The following is a 17,874-nucleotide window of genomic DNA, read 5'->3' as shown; positions in this document are numbered from 1 at the left end:
CTTAGTCCTGGAAAGACAGATGATTATTACTTTCACCCTCAAGATTTCACAGTGGAGAGGGCATTTCTACAGGAAGGCCGTGACAGATGTCTGTCTCCAGGATGACTGCCATCAGTTCCTTCCCTTCCTGTACAAGCATGTTATTCCTTACATCAAGAGGTGGATCCAATTCCCCTATCCTCAAACATGGACTAGCCTTAGTGATGTCCTTGACCAAGAGAATGTGGCAGTGCTGATGTTCTCTCTCTCTCTCTCCTCTCTCTCCTCTCTCTCTCTCTCTTTCTTTCTTTCTTCTTTCTCTTTCTTTCTTTTCTTTTCTTTTCTTTTCTTTCAAGATGGGGTATCACTATGTTGCTCAGGCTGACGTTGAGCTCCTGGGCTCAGGCAGTCTTCCTACCTCAGCCTCCGAGTAGCTGGGACTATAGCTACATGCCACCATGCCTATCTCGGATTCTTGAACCACCCACTCTTAGAATATTTCCTCTCAGAATCCAGCTGCCATGCTCCGGGAAGTCAAAACCACATGGAGAGGCCACGTATTGCTGCCTCAGCTAAACTCCCAGTTGACAGGCAACATTAATATGTGAGAAAGCCATCTTGGACTTCTAGCCACGACAGGTCTTCAGAACAACCCCAGCCCCAACTCACATCTGACTGTGGCCATGTGAGAGGTCCTAAGGGAGAGCCACCTAGCTGAGCCTAGTCAACCAATGGAACTATGAAAGAGAAACAGAAATTGTTCTGCAAAACCTTTAAGTTTTGGAGGAGGTTTGTTTTATAGTCAAAAAGAGCACAGAGGAATTGTGTTGGGATATAACTCTTCCATGCCCTCTATCCCAATAAGACTGGAAAGACGAAACATGGGACATTGAACTCCCTGGATTATTTCTCCGGTCCCTATTTGTCTGTAAGTGGTGTTTGTTCCCTCTGCTCCTGTCCTCCAGCAGGTACATACTAGGAAGACCTTCCCGCTCTGGGATTGAGAGATGAGAGCCCACAGCTGTTCCATGGGTTTGATTTGGGGGCTAGAGGAGATGAATGAGAACTCCATTTTGGTCTCAAATCCAAACCATTTTAACCAAACCAATCTAACTTTATACTAGTTATTAAAGTTTATTTTGACCCCAGACTCCAGTGTCTACTTTTTTAATTGGTTCAGAAAACTTACAACAAAAAAAGGCATATGTTTTCCTCTTCAGACCCCAACAAGTACCACCATTCTTCCTTTCATGTAGGCTGGAAAGCGAAGTCTTGTTTTTCAAATTTTACTCGGCTTCATCCTCTAAATCCAGTCTGCCTCACTGTGCCACCTTTTAGTTTCCACAGTCCCTTCACCAGTTCAGCTCCTCACTGCCACAGTCTCAGTCCTGCAATGACTGCCCTGTCTGCAGCTCCCCCATCTCCCATGGTTACAGCTAAGATACTCCTCTTGCTGAAGACCTTATCTACCGCCTTAGGTCCAGTTCAAGGACCTCTGTGGTAATTAGCTTTATTAGAGCTAACAGCCTTTCAAGCTAATCTTTCAAACTCAAATGGCCCCATAAGGCAAATTTTATTTCACACTAGACTATTTCTTCCTTTCTTTTAAAACAAATTGTCCTATTCTCTTCTTCTTTAGATTATATAGTTCTCCCTCCTATATCCAAATCCTCTAGTCCCTTAGAAAGCAAGAAACACATGCTTTATGGCTCGTTATTCTTTGGCTAGTCTAACCATCTAACTAGCCACAAATCTGAATTCCTTGAAGATATGTTCCCCAGCGCTCTACTCAGTAAACACCACTGGACTCATGATACCCCAGTGAAATTTTGTTGTTGTAATGGATTAGGAAGAGGCGCTAGGAAGTAATATTTATTATGCTAGGAATTAATATTTATTTGTGCGGAGTACTTCATATGTCATTTAGTTTTTTTCCTTGGATTCCTTAGTATAACAACTCTATTGGCCTCTTTTTCACCAAACAGGAAGTTGAGATCCAGGGAAATAACTTTTTCAAGGTCACTTAGTAAGTGCGGTGATAGAGCTTGAAGCCAAGTTTGATTACCAGTCTAAGTTTTTTAACCACCATATCATATGGCCTCCAGGCTTTTTTGAGGTGCCCAGGGAATTCTTTAAAACAAATTTTTCTTCCTCTTCCAAATAGGATTACTGTTACCATTTATTAAAACTTCAAGACTTTCGGCTATGCATATACGCTTTTCTCTGTATATCATCACACTCTTTGTATGAACAATCATGTTCTGCCTCACTTCAGATGGCACAGCCATTTTCCCATATCAATATGCACCAATATTGTTTTTTATGAATGGGCCAGACTGCAGAAAGCACAAAATACAACAAAATACGATCTTTCCCCAAATGGGATTTTGGCTTGGGCACAAAATGTCACCCAGAATCAGAAGACTATAAATGTTAAGATGTAAACATGTTAAATATTATTCATGTTTTCATGGGAGAAAATGGGGAAACGCAGACAAAGCAGGAATTCTGAGATTCAAGGTTTCACTCTGTCACCAAGGCTTGAGCGCAGTGGTGCGATCATAGCCCAAGGCAGCCTTGAACTCCTGGACTCAAGTGATTCTCTAGCCTCAGTCTCCCGAGTAGCTGAGACTACAGGTGTGCACCACTATGCCCTGATAATTTTTAAACTTTCTGTAGAGACAGGGTTTCGTTATATTGTCCAAGCTGATCTTGAACTTCTAGGCTCAGGTGATCCTCCCACTTCAGCCTCCCAAAGCATTGAGATTATAGGCGTGAGTCGCTGTGCCTGGCCTTCATTCTCTCTCTTTTCCATGGGGAGGGGTGGTGGGAAACAGGGTCTTTCTCTGTCGCCCAGGCTGGGGTGCAGTGGCACAATCATGGCTCACTGCAGCCTCAACCTTCAAGGCTCAAGTGATCCTCCCACCTCAGCATCCCCTGTAGCTGAGACTACAGGCATGTACCACTAATTTATTATTTATAAATTCATTATTTATAAATAGTATGTTTGGGAGGATTTATTATTTATTTATTTATTTTTTGTAGAGACAAGGTTTTCCTCATGTTGCCCAGGCTGGTTTTGAACTCCTGGGTTCAAATGATTCTCTTGCCTTGGCCTCCCAAAGTGTTGGGATTACAGGTGTGATCCACTGTGATTGGCCCATTCTCTATTAAGAAGAAAGTGAATACAGGGAATCTTTAAGTGTGAAGCCTTCCAGAAGCCGGTGGGGAAGGAAGACTAATATTTACTATCGCTGACCACATACCACATCTTGTGCCATGCAATTTCACTGATGTTCTCATTTGCTTTTCCTAACAACATGTCAACATAGGGATTTTTACCCCACCTTAAGGAAGAGAAAAGACAGGTTGTGACTGCTTGTGCAGTCCTCTGGTAACACTGGTGCTGAGATGGAATTCAGATACTACAGTCTAAGGTCTTTGTTCTTTTAAAGAAGGCTGTTTCAGATAAAAGAAAAAAAAAAAACCTAGATTTTAGAAAATTGAGAGTGAGCTAAATACGTGATCTGGAGTTATAAAAAAATAGCTGACAGGAATCTTGATAACCAAAGAAAGGAAAAATGAAGCAGAAATAAAATTGGGACCCTGTGGTTCAGTCTAGCAGGGGCAGGAAGGGGGCTTGCTGAGCTGATGAGGGAGCTGGCTCCGCAAACGGGCCCCAAATAGAGGAAGGCCTTGTTTCTCCAAGAGCCCAAAATGGAGTAAAGGCAACAGCACGGTCTTTGAGTGGAGGCTGGAAAGAAGGGTGAAATTAAGAAGAATCCTAACTCTACGGAGGGCCTGTCACTGGCCAAAAAGGGGCGTGGCACAGAGAACATCTGGAGGTTTGGGCTGCCGGCCTGTGCTGGGCTGTCTGAGTTACAGGACATGAGATGTGTGCTGGACTGGGAGTGGGAGAATTTCTGGGAAAGAAGAATGTGAGGAGAGCCTGGGCTCAAGTGCCTTTGAGTTAACAAATCCTTCCTTCTCCACTGAACTCTTTCAGGACAGTATAAAAAAGTTTAAAGGTGAACTTCACTAAGCAAGAGGATGGGGGACCTGGCTGGGGACCTTTTCCTTATGCTGGGGGAGAGGCTGCACCCTATGCTGTTAGGCAGGAAAAACCAGGTACTGCAGGCTAGAGGGGAGTCAAAACATCCCCTACACTCAACCCACACCTCCAGAGAACAGGCCTGCGCTCGACTGGTGGTGAGGGCCTCTCTTGGAATTCAGTTCTTGGCCAGAAATCCCTGCCTTAGACTGGGGAAGGTTTGAGGGAAGCTCAGTAAACCTGGCGGCTGCTCTTTGGGTTTGGCAAACTCGAGATTTTTCCAGCGCCTTGTGTTCAGTGAAACTGAAAACGTGTTTGGCTAGAAACCCTTCACTAATTTTTAAACCCCTGTGAGTTTTTTTTTTTTTTTTAACATAAATTTGATCCACATGTTTTCGATTTATTTATATTTAACTCATCAAATCGAATTAGGAGCCACAATGATGAATGGGAACAATGCTGATTTCCAAGAAGATTTTTGAGCCCTTTTTCTTAGAATTCAAACACATTCCACCCCCAGCCCCCCACAACTGTTAAAACTACCAGACTGAGCTGGGTTTGAAATTTAGAACCCAAATGTGAAATAAAGATCCATGCCTGGCAAAGACAGAGCACAGCAGGGGAATGTTCTTAGGGAGTCACAGAAAGAAGGTGGGCTCGGGATGGGGGAATAAGAGAGGGAGTGGGTCGGTTATTCTTCCTTAGGTGGTTTCAATACGTTAATCGAGCTTTGGAGGCTTCCAACAGAGGCCACTTCTCTTGGGAATGATTTGATCACTACCACCCAGGGAAAGGGGGTTCCTGCTCAAAAATTGGGAACAGGGGGTTCCTTGTACCTATTTTTTTTTCTTGTGTTCTCCGTAGTAGTCAATTCAAGCTGCTCTTCCGCTTCCCTTCTAACAGTTCCACCCCCTGCCACCCCTTCCTGGCTCTGGTGAAGGCCTCTCCATCTGGCAACATTTAACATGTACAACAATTTTAATCTTGTGCAAGAGAATCTTAGATGCACTACATACCCATTAAGTTAAATTATAGGTGTACAGTGTTACTTTGCACAATTCTGTCTGGTCTGGGTTTGCACACACAACAAAGGCCATTACTGTCTTTCCCAATTACCCTTTCTACTACACCATCATTTTCCACAACTTCAATCTTGAGGCCAATAGTATTTCTCTGGGAAACTCTGGCCCCCAAGGTCCCCAAAGTTGCTGTCTTAGGTTTAAGACAAAGGCACCCTCTTCAGAGCGCCTTGAACCACTACTTGGTAGGTCCCTAAACACTGACCAAATACATTTCTTTGAATTTGGCTTCTCTCCCCTACAGACTCTGATCTAATTACATAGGCCTGGGTACAAGTACCAGCTTGCTACTTAATAACTGTGTAACTTCGGGGGTTATTTTGCTTTCCTTGGTTTCAATTTCCCAATCTGTAAATTGGGTATAATAACTTTACTTACCTTACAGGGTTGTTGTAAAGAGTAAATGAGATGTGTCCTGTAAAAACCTTAATTTGTTGCATGGAGATAGGGAGGTGTTGGTCGAGGGATACCAAGTTTCAGTTAGACAGCAGGAATAATTTTTAGAGATCTATTGCATGGCATCATGACCACAGTTAATAATAATGTGTATTTTTTAATTATTAAGAGTAGATTTTAAAAGTTCTTACCACAAAAAATAAGTATATGAAGTGATGACTGTTAATTAGCTTAATTTAGTCGTTCCATAATGTAAACATATCAAAACATTACACTATATCCCATCAATATACATTATTATTTGTCAATTAAAAATAAACTTGGTATGTTGTCTCAGCTGGACTAAGTAGTTAACAACAATTAGTTTTATTATTATTGAAACTGCCACACTTTATTCAACTCTAGAACTTTTCTAAGAGCATTTAAATTTTTGCAGAGGTTGACAGTTTCCTTCTAAATCCTCTCCTCTCCCACCAATGCTGAAGTGACCAACTCAGTGCCCTACAAACGAGTATCATTCAGCGAGGTGACACAAGGTTTCTCACCAACTGCCTGGGATTCTTACTCAGTTCTCAGGGAGTCTTCCATGCAGGCCCAAATTTTAAGCCTACAGTCCCTTCCTGAGATCCACAGTAGCAGAGAGATTGGAAGATCTAAAATCTAATGCATAGAGAGCACTCTCCTTCAAGCCAAGTGGAGCTGCTGCTTCTCATTTTATATAAAAAGTATATGTGAGAAAGGGAGGTGGAGAAGGAGGTTTTTACTTTGCTTTAAGGAGCAAAATCAAGACCTTTACGGATGCTTTTTGGAAAGTAGAAAGGTGAAGGCAACATTTAAGTTATCTGACAAACGCCTCTCTCGTAAGGGGGAAAATAGAAAAGTCTGAGTCCAGTTATAAGCCCTGTGCTCAATGGCATTCAAAGAAAAGAGAGTTGAAAGTCCGACATTTATTGCTCTTCTCTGGTGAGAAGTAGTTTTAACGTTAATTCATGGATCCTGATGTTGGCCAGGAATTCACCAGCTTCTAGGGAGGACTTTGGACACCTAATGTAGTCATGGTCTTCATTATGCAGAATTGCTATGAGGACTCACGAGAGAACACTTGCAGAATCTTGACAAATGGTAATTATTATTTCTACAGAGCTGACCTCACTTGAAATCCTGGGTGATACCAGGAAATGTGTGTATCTTCCATGCCCAACATTTACTAGAGATTTCTCTTTCAGTGGCTTCTTAGTCCCTTTTATCTACATGTAGTATGGATGCCAGCCCAGCTCTAAAAAACCCCCAGGAAACCACTCCTTGCTCACAACTCGGCCAAAGTAGTGGGTCTAGGTGACTGTTTGTGCCCATAGAGGGTACTGAAGTGGACATACAATCAGAAGGGACAAATACACAGGCTGGGAAGTCACTTTGGTCTAATATAAAAGGTGAACTGGCTCAACCAGACTCCTCTCTAGAAATGTGGAATTGGGAGAATGAGAAACTGGGTTGATTGGTAGCAGAGCCATAAAGAATGTGGTTGGCCACATCAATGGCAGAACTCCATGTGAGGGCTGAGAACTTTCTGCTGTGGAGGCTTTGCAGGGCTGCCCTAATTTCAAAACCAGTCTCCCATAAAGCCTGGCTGTTCAATCGTTCTGCTCATGGACACCATAAATATCTCTTCTAATATTATTACTATTGTTTTTTTTTTGAGTCAGTGTCTCACTCTGTTGCCCAGGCTGGAGTGTCATGGCACAATTATGGCTCACTGCAACTTTGAGCTCCTGGGCTCAAGCAATCCTCTCACTTCAGCCTTCTGAGTAGCTGGGACAGGCATGTGCCACCACATCCAACTAATTTTTTACTTTTTATAGGAACGAGGGTCCTGCTATGTTGCCCATGCTGTTCTCAAGTGATCCTCCTGCCTCAGCCTCCCAAAGTGCTGGGATTACAGGTATGAGCGACCACACCCAGCTGGCCTTCTTGCAGTATTATTAAACATATCCTTTTTTTTTTTTTTTTGAGTTAGCTTGGGTAAGTTTCTGTTTCCTCTGACCAAAATAGTATTTGTTAAAACAGCATCTGCTCTTGGGAAGTACATGCAAACAGAGTTATGTCTAAATGTTCTGAGCATTTCCAGTGCAAGGAATTATTTTAATACTTAATTACAGGCAAGGTGCAGTGGCTCATGCCTGTAATCCCAGCGCTTTGAGAGGCTGAGGCAAGTGGATCACTTGAGCTCAGGAGTTCAAGACCAGCCTGGCCAATATGGTGAAACCCTGTCTCCACTAAAAATACAAAAATTAGCCAGGCATGGTGGTGCACATCTGTAATATCAGCTACTTGGGAGGCTGAGGCAGGAGAATCACTTGAATCTGGGAGGTGGAGGGTGCAGTGAGCCAATGTTGCACCACTGCACTCCTGGGCAACAGAGTGAGACTCCATCTAAAACAAACAAACAAACAAACAAACAAGAAACAAAAAACCAAAAACCTTAATTACACATTGTAGTATATGCTATTGGTTTCTGACTTCTGCTTTCTTGATTTCCTTCTACTGTAGAAATTGGGAGAGTTAAAGCTCTTGCTCTCTCAACTTCCCTTGCAGCTAGGTCATGTGACACAGTTCTGGCCAATAAGAGGCAAGTGAATATCTGTTGGGACAGAGGCTGCCCCTCCTTTTTCCATCTTTACATAGAAATGTCAGGCTTGGACCTGCCACCACCACCTTGTAACCATGAAGGGAAAGTCAAAGAAATGCAGAGATGCTACAGCCCTAACACAATGGAGGTGCTGATCTCCGCTAACTGCAACTTCTGTCTCCTGGGCTCAAGTGATTCTCCTGTCTCAGCCTCCCTAGTAGCTGGGACTACAGGCGCGCACCATAATACCCAGCTAATTTTTATATTTTCAGTAGAGACAGGGTTTCTCCATGTTGGTTAGGCTACTGTTGAACTCCTGACCTCAAGTGATCCACCCGTCTCAGCCTCCTAAGTGCTGAGATTATAGGCATGAGCACCCGGCCTGATCACAGTTATTCATGTATACCTTTTCCAAAGTGAGGATGGAGTGGGAAAAAGACACAGACGTGAGAGATACAGTGGAAGTACATATAACACAAGTTGGCCACTGTCTGGATATGGGGTTCGGTGACAGGAGGAATAATGCTGAAAATGTTTTATTGTACAAAATATAAACAAAAACCTCATGTGGTACCTCTGGAGCTGAAGACAGGAATGGTTTAATGTAGATGTTGGAGTCATGCACCTTCAGGTCATGGTCCCCAAGTCCCCTGGTCACTCCAATAGTTGCCATTACCCGGGCCTAGGAGTATAAGCAGAGAGTCATCAGAAACACGCACACAGTGAAAGCATCCTATCCCAGTGCAGCTGCCTGGGCTAAGAACAACCAAAGAATTTTTCAGTTTCTCCTGCCCGTCTTTCCAGGCCGCTTGCTGCTAATGTATGTGGATAGCTTTTACCAAGAAAGGGCTCACCGAAATCACTTCTGTATTTGAGGAGTGTTTTTTCTACCCATTATCTTAAGCTTGACAGGTTGCTGCTGTTTCTTTTCAGCTTTCTTTTTTGGAGACTGGAAGGAGGGATGTCCAATAAACTAACTCCAATGTAGGCATGATGCCTACTGCTGTGGAAATCAGTTCATATCAAACCCAATAGGATAGATTCATCCATCCATCCATCCATGTATCCATCCATCCGTCCATCCACCCCCCCCATCTTCCTGTTACGTATCCACCGTACAAGTGTTTGCTCTACACCAGCTATGTCCTTAGTCCTGTCATAGGCACTAGCAAAAGATGTAAAAAATGAGAAGTAGCTCTTGCCCTCCCAGAGTTCACCTATTAAGTTTTATGGCTGGAAAAAGGAACTTAGCAACTCTATAACCTATCCTGCTAACATCTCCGCAAATTCCCTCTGGGTGGAAAGGAACAAAATGTCACCAGTGCTGTGACATAGCTACACAGAGACCTCAGGGCTGAGGCCTCATCCTAAACTGTTTTTTGAATGGTGTAAGGAAGCAACACTATTACACAAATGCCTACACAGTCAGCTTAAATATCTCCTGTTATGCTGAAGATTTGATTTACCCAAACATTTATCGGGTGCCTACTATGTACTTACATCATGTGGCGGGAGCACAAATGTCTAAGGCCTCGTCCTTACTATAAAGAAACTTGGGGCCACGTGTGGTGGCTCATGCCTGTAATCCCAGCACTTTGGGAGGCTGTGGCAGGTGGATCACTTGAGGTCAGGAGTTTGAGACCAGCCTGGCCAACATGGTGAAACCCCATCTCTACGAAAAATACAAAATTTAGCTGGGCATGGTGGTGGGCACCTGTAATCCCAGCCGCACGGAGGCGAAGGCATGAGAATTGCTTAAACCTGGGAGGTGGAGGTTGCAGTGAATTGAGATCATGCCACTGCAGTCTAGCCTGGGTGACACAGTGAGACTCAGTTTCAAAAACAAACAAACAAACCAATAAAAACAAAAAGAAACTTGGTAAGGGAGATAAGAGGGATATGTCTAATTAATAACACATAAAATACGGTTAAGTACCAAAAAACACATAGAAAATGGGTTACACAAGTTTAGAGGAGGTAAAAATTCTACTGAGAAGGCTCCATGGAGGAGGTGGCACTTAGCACTGACAGGTGGATTGCATCGGGACAAGTGACACGGAGGGATGGAGAGAAAGTCATCCTGGGTGTAAGAAAGCAGTGTCCTAACCCTTAATCATAAAAAATATATCCAGTATAGTGTCATCGTTCAAAGACCTGAGCTTGAATTCTTACTCTATTACCTGGGTGATAAGAGTAATTACCTCCTTTGAGTGGGGATGAAGTAAATACATGCTAAGAGACACTGCAATCGAATATATTGTCTTCATCTTCATCCTAGTCTGTCAACAGGGCTGTGAATTTTGAAGCTAGCCTTGGTTCACAAGGTAGGCAGAGCTCACATTAAGCAGAAATGAAACCATGACACTTTTTTGAGGGCAAGGGTCACAGGGGATAGACATGAGACAAAGCCGGACACAGTAGCCCACATGTGTAATCCTAGCACCTTGGGAGTCCAAGGCAGGAGGATCACTTGAGCCCAGGAGTTGGAGACCAGCCAGGGCAATGTGGCAAAACCCTCTGTCTACAAAAAATATAAAAATTAGCCAATGTGGTGGCATGCATCTGTAGTCCCAGCTACTCAGGAGGCTGAAGTGGGAGGATCACCTGAACCTGGGAGGTCGAGCCTGCAGTGAGCCGAGATTGTGCCACTGTACTCCAGCCTGATGACATGTCTCAAAAAAAAAAAAAAAAAAAGTGATGCAAAGCAAAGTCTGGGGCTCTCTGCCCCTGCTGGGAGGCTGGACTGGCTCCCTTCTAGCCAAGAAGTGCTCAACCCTAAATGTGAAAAATTCTGAGTCCCTTGTGGCTCTCCTGCTCTCCCCGCAGAAATGGCAGCTTCTCTGTGTGCTTTTCCAGTGAAAGAAATCTGATATTTCTGCTAGTGACCGACCTTGTTTACAAAGTATCCAGGTGTTACCCACACCAGTCTTTAAAAGCATCTGAAGAAAGAAAATGAGAAGTAATGGCCACAGAAGTACTCTGAAACTTCTGGGTAGGTGTACGCAGAGAAGAAAGAGAAAATCCCAGTCCAGGATCCAGACGGAGCTCCAAGAACTTACGGAGTCCTCAGACAGGGGTGGTGTCTACCAATAAAAGCAAAATGGAGACATGGTGCCTTTTAAATAGGCCAACAGGTGCACGGACAGAACTTGCCACCTGCCCATCACAAGACCATCAAGCTTAAATTACCTGAAATGCTTGAGGAACATGATGTTTTGGTGAAGTAAACTTTACACTAAAATTAGAAAAGCCTTGCTCCTTCAAATCTTATTGCTGTAAACTTCTAAGGATACATCATTCTATTTTCCTGTTGTATTAAGGAAAGTATACTGAACATAACTGAACAGCTTATTTAATACTTATGCATTTATGTCAGGTACCAGGCTAGATAGGAACTAGAGATACAGGGATAACAGGATGTGCTCCTGAGGTTATTGGAACTCACTGGATATTAAAGGGTAATACAGAGAATCTCAGCCCCACAAAGAAATGGAGCTGCAGGCATAGGTCATTAGGCTGAGTAATACTCATTAATGGTGCCCATTGTACCGAAAGGCACAAATATTTATATCAGAACAGTGCCTATTAGCCCTGACATGATTCTTAACCAGAGACGGTGATTTGAAGGGTGTTCATTTTCATGAATGGGGTGTGTTTGTTTAAAAATGATTCCTACATGGATCAGATATTTGTGTTTGGTATTCATCCTTATGTTGAAATGTATTTTTCCATTGAAATCACTGCTGGCCTACACTGAGCCCAAAACCTAATCATGTTTGTTTTCGTGCTCTTGCTCTGACACACACACACACACACACACACTCTCTCTCTCTCTCTCTGCCCATGGAAGGCATCCTTTGGTTTTCTTGTGAGTCATTTCTTCTTGATAAAAACTATCGAATGCTGGAAAAAATATCAGTTGAAGACTCTTCTCAATGTGACCACATTGTTCACTTGGAATGCTTTACACCGAGCTGAAATGTATTAACGTTCCGAGGAAGAATGCAATGATTCAGATGTTTGTTCTTACTGGGAAATAGATTCCAAGCTTCTCTCCACTCCAGGATTTCAACCTCCTCCAGGCCTTTGCTCAGAGACCACTTTAGGATCCACAGCCTTTCTTTGGTTCAACAATGTGCTGTTCAGTGCTGGATTCTGACTGGAACCCTGAGAGCTCATGACGGTCTTTGTTACCTTACTCTGGGCTCTGGTTGCTGTGACCCTATAGTCTAATTACGGTGAAGCTTTGGACTCTCTTCCATGGCGCAAGTGGCGAACAGACTTGCAAAGGCTGAACTTCCATGAAGAAGTCTGAGACTGCGGGAAGCAGATAGAAAGCCGCGGCGCTACACTGGCGGCTGCCCCTCGCTTGGCTGCGTGATCTGCCTGGGCTGTTTTAACCGCATGGTCCCAGCTGCCTGGTCTGCCAGATGGATATAACACAGCCAGCATGACCTGCCTCCTTGCTTGTTGTCAGATATAAATGAGATCATGTGTGTGAAAGTGGTCATGTTTAAACACTGTAAAAAGTTATTCAAATGGATTGGGAAGGGGGACGTTATTTTCACAAAATCGGCTTAAGTCCATTGTGCTCACTGCCCACCTCCCACCCTCACCACTCCTTGGACCCTGAAGACGGGAGGCCTGAAGGATGATGGATGGGATATGCTTTCAAGCTGTCAAGGCTATAAAATCACAAGCTGCTGAGTGGAACACACGGACTGCCACGGGCTATGTGGAGCCTCGCGGGCTATGTGGAGCGAAGGCGGGACAGAGCCCTGTCCTCTCCACCCAGGGGAAGCACAGGTGCCTACCTTCTTGCCTTCTCCATATATAAGGGGGAACTTCAAGTCCTCATCCTCAATGGTTTTGTATGCCCTGTAGGGGGATAAACAACATTGTAAAAAAGGTTTGCACTCAATTAGTGACCTGCTGCCCTGACACCGACTGCTAGGGATTTCATTTTCCCTGAGACCCCAACCACTCACCACACTGACTACCTCTTTCTTTATAGGGAGTTGTTCTCCCTACAGAATTGTGTGTGTGTCTTTTACCAAACCAGAAAATACTGTCTTCACATGCTTGAAGAGGGAGGAAATAAGTTGGCATATGCATAATTAGCAAAAAGGGGAGATGGGTTTCTGGCCTTAGGGTCTGTGTAATAATGAAGTGACCCAGCGACAGTATTCTCATCATGAATCCAAAACTGTGAGACACAGCGGTGCTCAGAGATGAATGGAGTGTGAACCGGCTTCAAGAGCCAGTTCTCACCTTCAGGGGTTGTTTATACCAAAACAGCCTTGTACTGCCAGGGCTGGGGAAGAAATCTTTAGAGCCTGGTTGTTCTCTATATAATATGCAAGGTTGGTAAAACATTCTTTGTTTCACAATAGCTTTTACATAGCCACTCAATACACAGAAAGAACCTTCAGTTTATGCCTCAATGTTTTATTCCAGATAGGGTCCTCCAGATGCCACGGCCTACACAACGGAGGTGGGTAAGATGAAAGGGATAGAGCTGATGAAGACCATGTCTTGCAATTTTGCTTATAACCAAGTTAAAAAACAAACAAGTGAACAAACAATTATTAGCCCAGTTACAGCTGTTTATCACCTTGAGCATGTAGCTTGACCTTTTTCAGTCTCAGTTTCCTCATCTGTACAATGTGGCTAATACACAGAATACCAAGAGCTCAGTACAGAAGCTGCACTTAGTAAGAGCCCACTTAGTGGCAGTTATTACTAATACTTAGTAGATAATTAACACTTGGCATACCAGTTCCCCTTTCTGCAAAATGGGGATAGCACTGTTCATAACTTCAAATATGTTATTTAAAAGACTAAGTAAAAGATGGCGTAGGTTCTGTTGAGTTAGATGCTATAAGTAGATGCTTTTCTACAATAACGTTTCCTGAGTGCATTAAAAATCCTGATTTATTAAATGGCCTGCCATTCCTGGATATACCTAGGCTGCCTGGGAGTGAATCTGAAATCAAATTTATGGAAGCTCTTGAGGTACAAAAGAAGGTAACTAAATTTCAAAAGCATGGAACCCCAAAGTTAAAGCAGGTCCATCCTCAGGAAGTTACTTGGATAAGGTGTCCTTCCCCTGAGGTGGAGAATCAGTGAGGTTTTGGCACCAGATGCGCCTGAGCTGGAGTTCGGCATTGACTTTGGTACAGTCCTGCGCAAGTGGATGTTCTCTCAGGCCCTCAGGATCCTCGTTAATCAATTAGGGCAAAATCTGGGGCTCATTCGTGAGATTATTGCAAAGATTAAAATGGGGAAATGAACGTGGAGAGCTTAGGAGGTACTTAGCGCTGTGCCTGGCACAACAAATGCTGCTGCTGCTGAGTGAGCCCAGAGGTATTCTAGGAATTGAATTTTCAAACAAGGAAATATACTGTTTCCTTCCCCCAAATCTACCAAATTAACACAAAGTGCAAATAACCACTTTGATGTTTTTACATACTCACATGAGCTATTTTAAACACTGTGGTATATGAGTTTTGGGAGGAACAAATAAAGCTATTATTAGAAGAATGAGGATTTTTTAAAACTTTCCTGGTGATTCCAATGTGCAGCCAAGGTTGAGATCCATTACTGTAGACCAAGCATCAATTAGCTAACATTCAAAATGATTAATCAATTAGCCCCTTATCAGCCTGACCCTTAAGACCACAGACTCCGTGGCTCAAGGGAGAGGAGGAAAATGGCCTGAGAAAGCCCTTGAGATGAGCATGAACAGGGACTGGGGACCCCATGTGGAGAGGGACATGTGGACAGTGAAGAGACAGGCCCGCACAGAGAGGGGGCAGCAGTGGAGACCAGATGTAGAAAGGGGCTGGGCCTCAAGATCCAGGCACAGGAGGAGCCTGGATCTGGTGTAGAAGAGTTGGGTCTATGGCTTGACAGTCACAGGAATTAAACAGAGGCAGAAGGCTGCAGCTCTAGAACCAATGACTGGGTATCACCTACAGCTTAATAGAGACAGGCGAAGAGCACTCTTAACGGACTGTTGCAGGAGCACGAAGTCCATGTCTCACAACTCTGAAAGACACACACTTAGCGTTGTTACCCACAGGACCAAACCAACTGCAAATTTTAATATTATATGTTAGCTTCTGTTTATCTTCAGGAACGGCAAAACATTATAAATAGAAACAATGGTGGAAAAGGAAGGTTTATTCTGCCCTGCCAGTGTTGGTTTTCAATCAACTATGAGCACTCCCTCTCCCCCAGCAACTAAAGACAAGGGGGAAGAACACCAATGAGGAGGAAAAGTACAACCCCCTTTCCCCCTCCATCTTTCTGAATCCTAAGCACAGATCATCATATAAAGTTAAGTGGACTTCCATCCATAGTTACAAAGCCTTGAGTAATAAAGTATAAAACATAGTACTCAAGAGTTAAAACTAGCAACTTGATTAGAGTCTGTATAAATTAATAATAGCTAATAGTAATCACAGCAACTATGATTTACTGAGCATCCTCTACATGCCAGACACCAGGCTCTGTGCTGACTTATAGTATCTAAAATCTCTCAATGGCCTTGCAATGTCCTGTCTTAGAGGAGAGAACTGAGCCCAGAGAGGTTCAGTTACTCCTCCCAGATCAAAAAGGTGGAGTGGTCTTAAAACTGGACTTGGACTTTTCCAGAAAACATGACAAAGAAATGTGATATCAGGACTTAGCTTTGGGAATTTCTCATTCTAGTCCAAGAGTCTGAAAGAAGACCATTATTGTCCACTTTCTTTGGGTGACCAGCTGATATCTGATGAAGAAAAGAAGACTTTTGGCAAAAGAGGAAGGGGAATTTTCTGTGTGAGTGGCAAAAGAACAAAAGGGGATCATGTTTGTACAAAACCAGTGGCTATTACAGTACTGGGTCTACAGGGAAGAAGAGAGGAAAGTCAGCAGAAGTGACGGTCCATGTTCTTTTTCTTTCTTTTTTTTTTTTTTTGAGACGGAGTCTCGCTCTGTTGACCAGGCTGGAGTGCAATGGTGCAATCTCAGCTCACTGCAACTTCTGCCTCCCAGGTCCAAGCGATTCTCCTGCCTTAGCCTCCCAAGCAGCTGGGATTACAGGCAAGCACCACCATGTCTGGCTAATTTTTGTATTTCTGTAGCGATGGGGTTTCACCCTGTTGACCAGACTGGTCCTGAACTCCTGACCTCAGGTGATCTGCCCATCTCGGCCTCCCAAAATGCTGGGATTAATCCATGTTCTTAGACCTGCAGCTGCTTTTCTGGCCATCTCACCAGAAATGAGTGACCACAGAGTCAACCAAGCCCTCTCCCACAGAGAACAGACCTGCCTCAAACTACCCTCAGTTTAAGGAGGCCATCTAAGTTCTGGCCCACTTGGAAGGCCTGTCTGTTTTATATTATAGTCCATGTCAAGGCTATCGGCCTGAATTTATGCTTCCAGCTTGTCCTTGGCTTCCTTCTTTCTCACTGGGGGAAGATAGGCGAGTGAAGCTTGAGAGCTCCAAGACATGGAGGTACTTTGAATTTGAGATGAAAAGAGTGTGTCCAGTCATAAAACCAATTCTTCTACACCAGATCCCAAGATTTTTGAAATCCTAATTAAATTTTTAAGAACTAGCCCCCCAAACAAATCACTCGCTAGTTTTACAGTAATACGACTCACCAGAGATTATATTATTTGTTACAATATAGCAATACTGAAAGGCTTAGGAAAGATTTTCTAGACAAACTCTTATTAATATTTTGGGCCAATTCCTTAGTGAGGCCAACCAAATCATTTTTTTAGATGAGAAAAAAAAATGCACGGCTTAAAAGGGTTGCTAAATTCTTGGCTTTCCCTAACTGAGAGGCATTATTCTCAGAAGTTTCCATTAAATTCTTTTTAAAAGTAATAGTTTCCTTTGTAATGTTGATTGTGCAAAGCTGTAAAAACAAGCCACTGTTGGTTTGGACCTACTGGAAGGAGCAGTTCAGCATTAAGACTGAAATGCCACCAAGTCAGCTGTACCCCAAGTATAGGAATCCCTTCTACAAGACACCTAACCTTGGTTCCTGGCCTCTCCTGAATGGACTGTCACAGATGTCACTGTCCTAGGAGTTTAACGGGACTTAATGTCAGCCCATTCCATTGCAGAACAGCTCTGGGAAATTCTTTCTTAAACTGACCCAAACCCACTGGCCCATCTGGAAAAACATGAAATAAATCCAGACTAATTTCTGCTTGAGAGCTCTTCAATTGTTTAAAGAGAGCTATCTCAAAGTTTCCTTTTCCTTAGTTCTTTCAACTGTTCTTCACAGGACCTGGGGGATCCTAACCACTCTAGTCCCCATGCATCCAACAAACATTAACTGAGCACTGAATACTGGTATGGTAGTGGCTCCTAGGGCCTTTCTGGTTTGCCAGTGTCCTCAAAAAACGGTACCTGTAACTGAAAACACTTAAGATGTGGTCCAAATAAAAAATTACTTTTTTTGATTTGGATCTTGCATTTTTTAAAATTAACGAAGCCATTTCCATTTTGTATATTTTTTTTAGGGTTACATATGCAGACTCTGAATGAAAACAAATGAAAAACCCCAGTCCACAAGAAAAAAGACCTGAGAATGTTTTTTTGGCTCATGGTCTCCTCTAGTTTATAACGACATACACAATAGATATTTTACCCTGAAGGAAGGACTCCATCGCCCTTATTAATTTTATCTTGTTAGTTTCAGTCCATTGTTTCAACCCACTGACAACTTCCTGAATTCAG

At 43.3% G+C, this 17,874-nt stretch overlaps 1 protein-coding gene across 1 annotated transcript in view; it reads right to left on the bottom strand.

Annotated features, from left to right (window-relative positions):
* The window catches only part of PPM1H (protein phosphatase, Mg2+/Mn2+ dependent, 1H), a 295,323-nt gene that overhangs the window by 42,263 nt on the left and 235,186 nt on the right, over positions 1-17,874 (bottom strand). Inside the window, exons 7-8 of the mRNA XM_011925963.1 lie at positions 12,946-13,009; positions 8,706-8,813 (exon numbers count right to left, since the gene is read on the bottom strand). Of these exons, the coding sequence (XP_011781353.1) occupies positions 8,706-8,813; positions 12,946-13,009 (172 nt within the window). The remainder of the gene's footprint in view (positions 1-8,705; positions 8,814-12,945; positions 13,010-17,874) is intronic.

This window comes from Colobus angolensis, unplaced genomic scaffold (genome assembly GCF_000951035.1).
Source record: "Colobus angolensis palliatus isolate OR3802 unplaced genomic scaffold, Cang.pa_1.0 Scaffold67, whole genome shotgun sequence".
Lineage (NCBI taxonomy): Eukaryota > Metazoa > Chordata > Mammalia > Primates > Cercopithecidae > Colobus > Colobus angolensis.
This window is presented reverse-complemented; position numbering and strand designations above follow the sequence as displayed.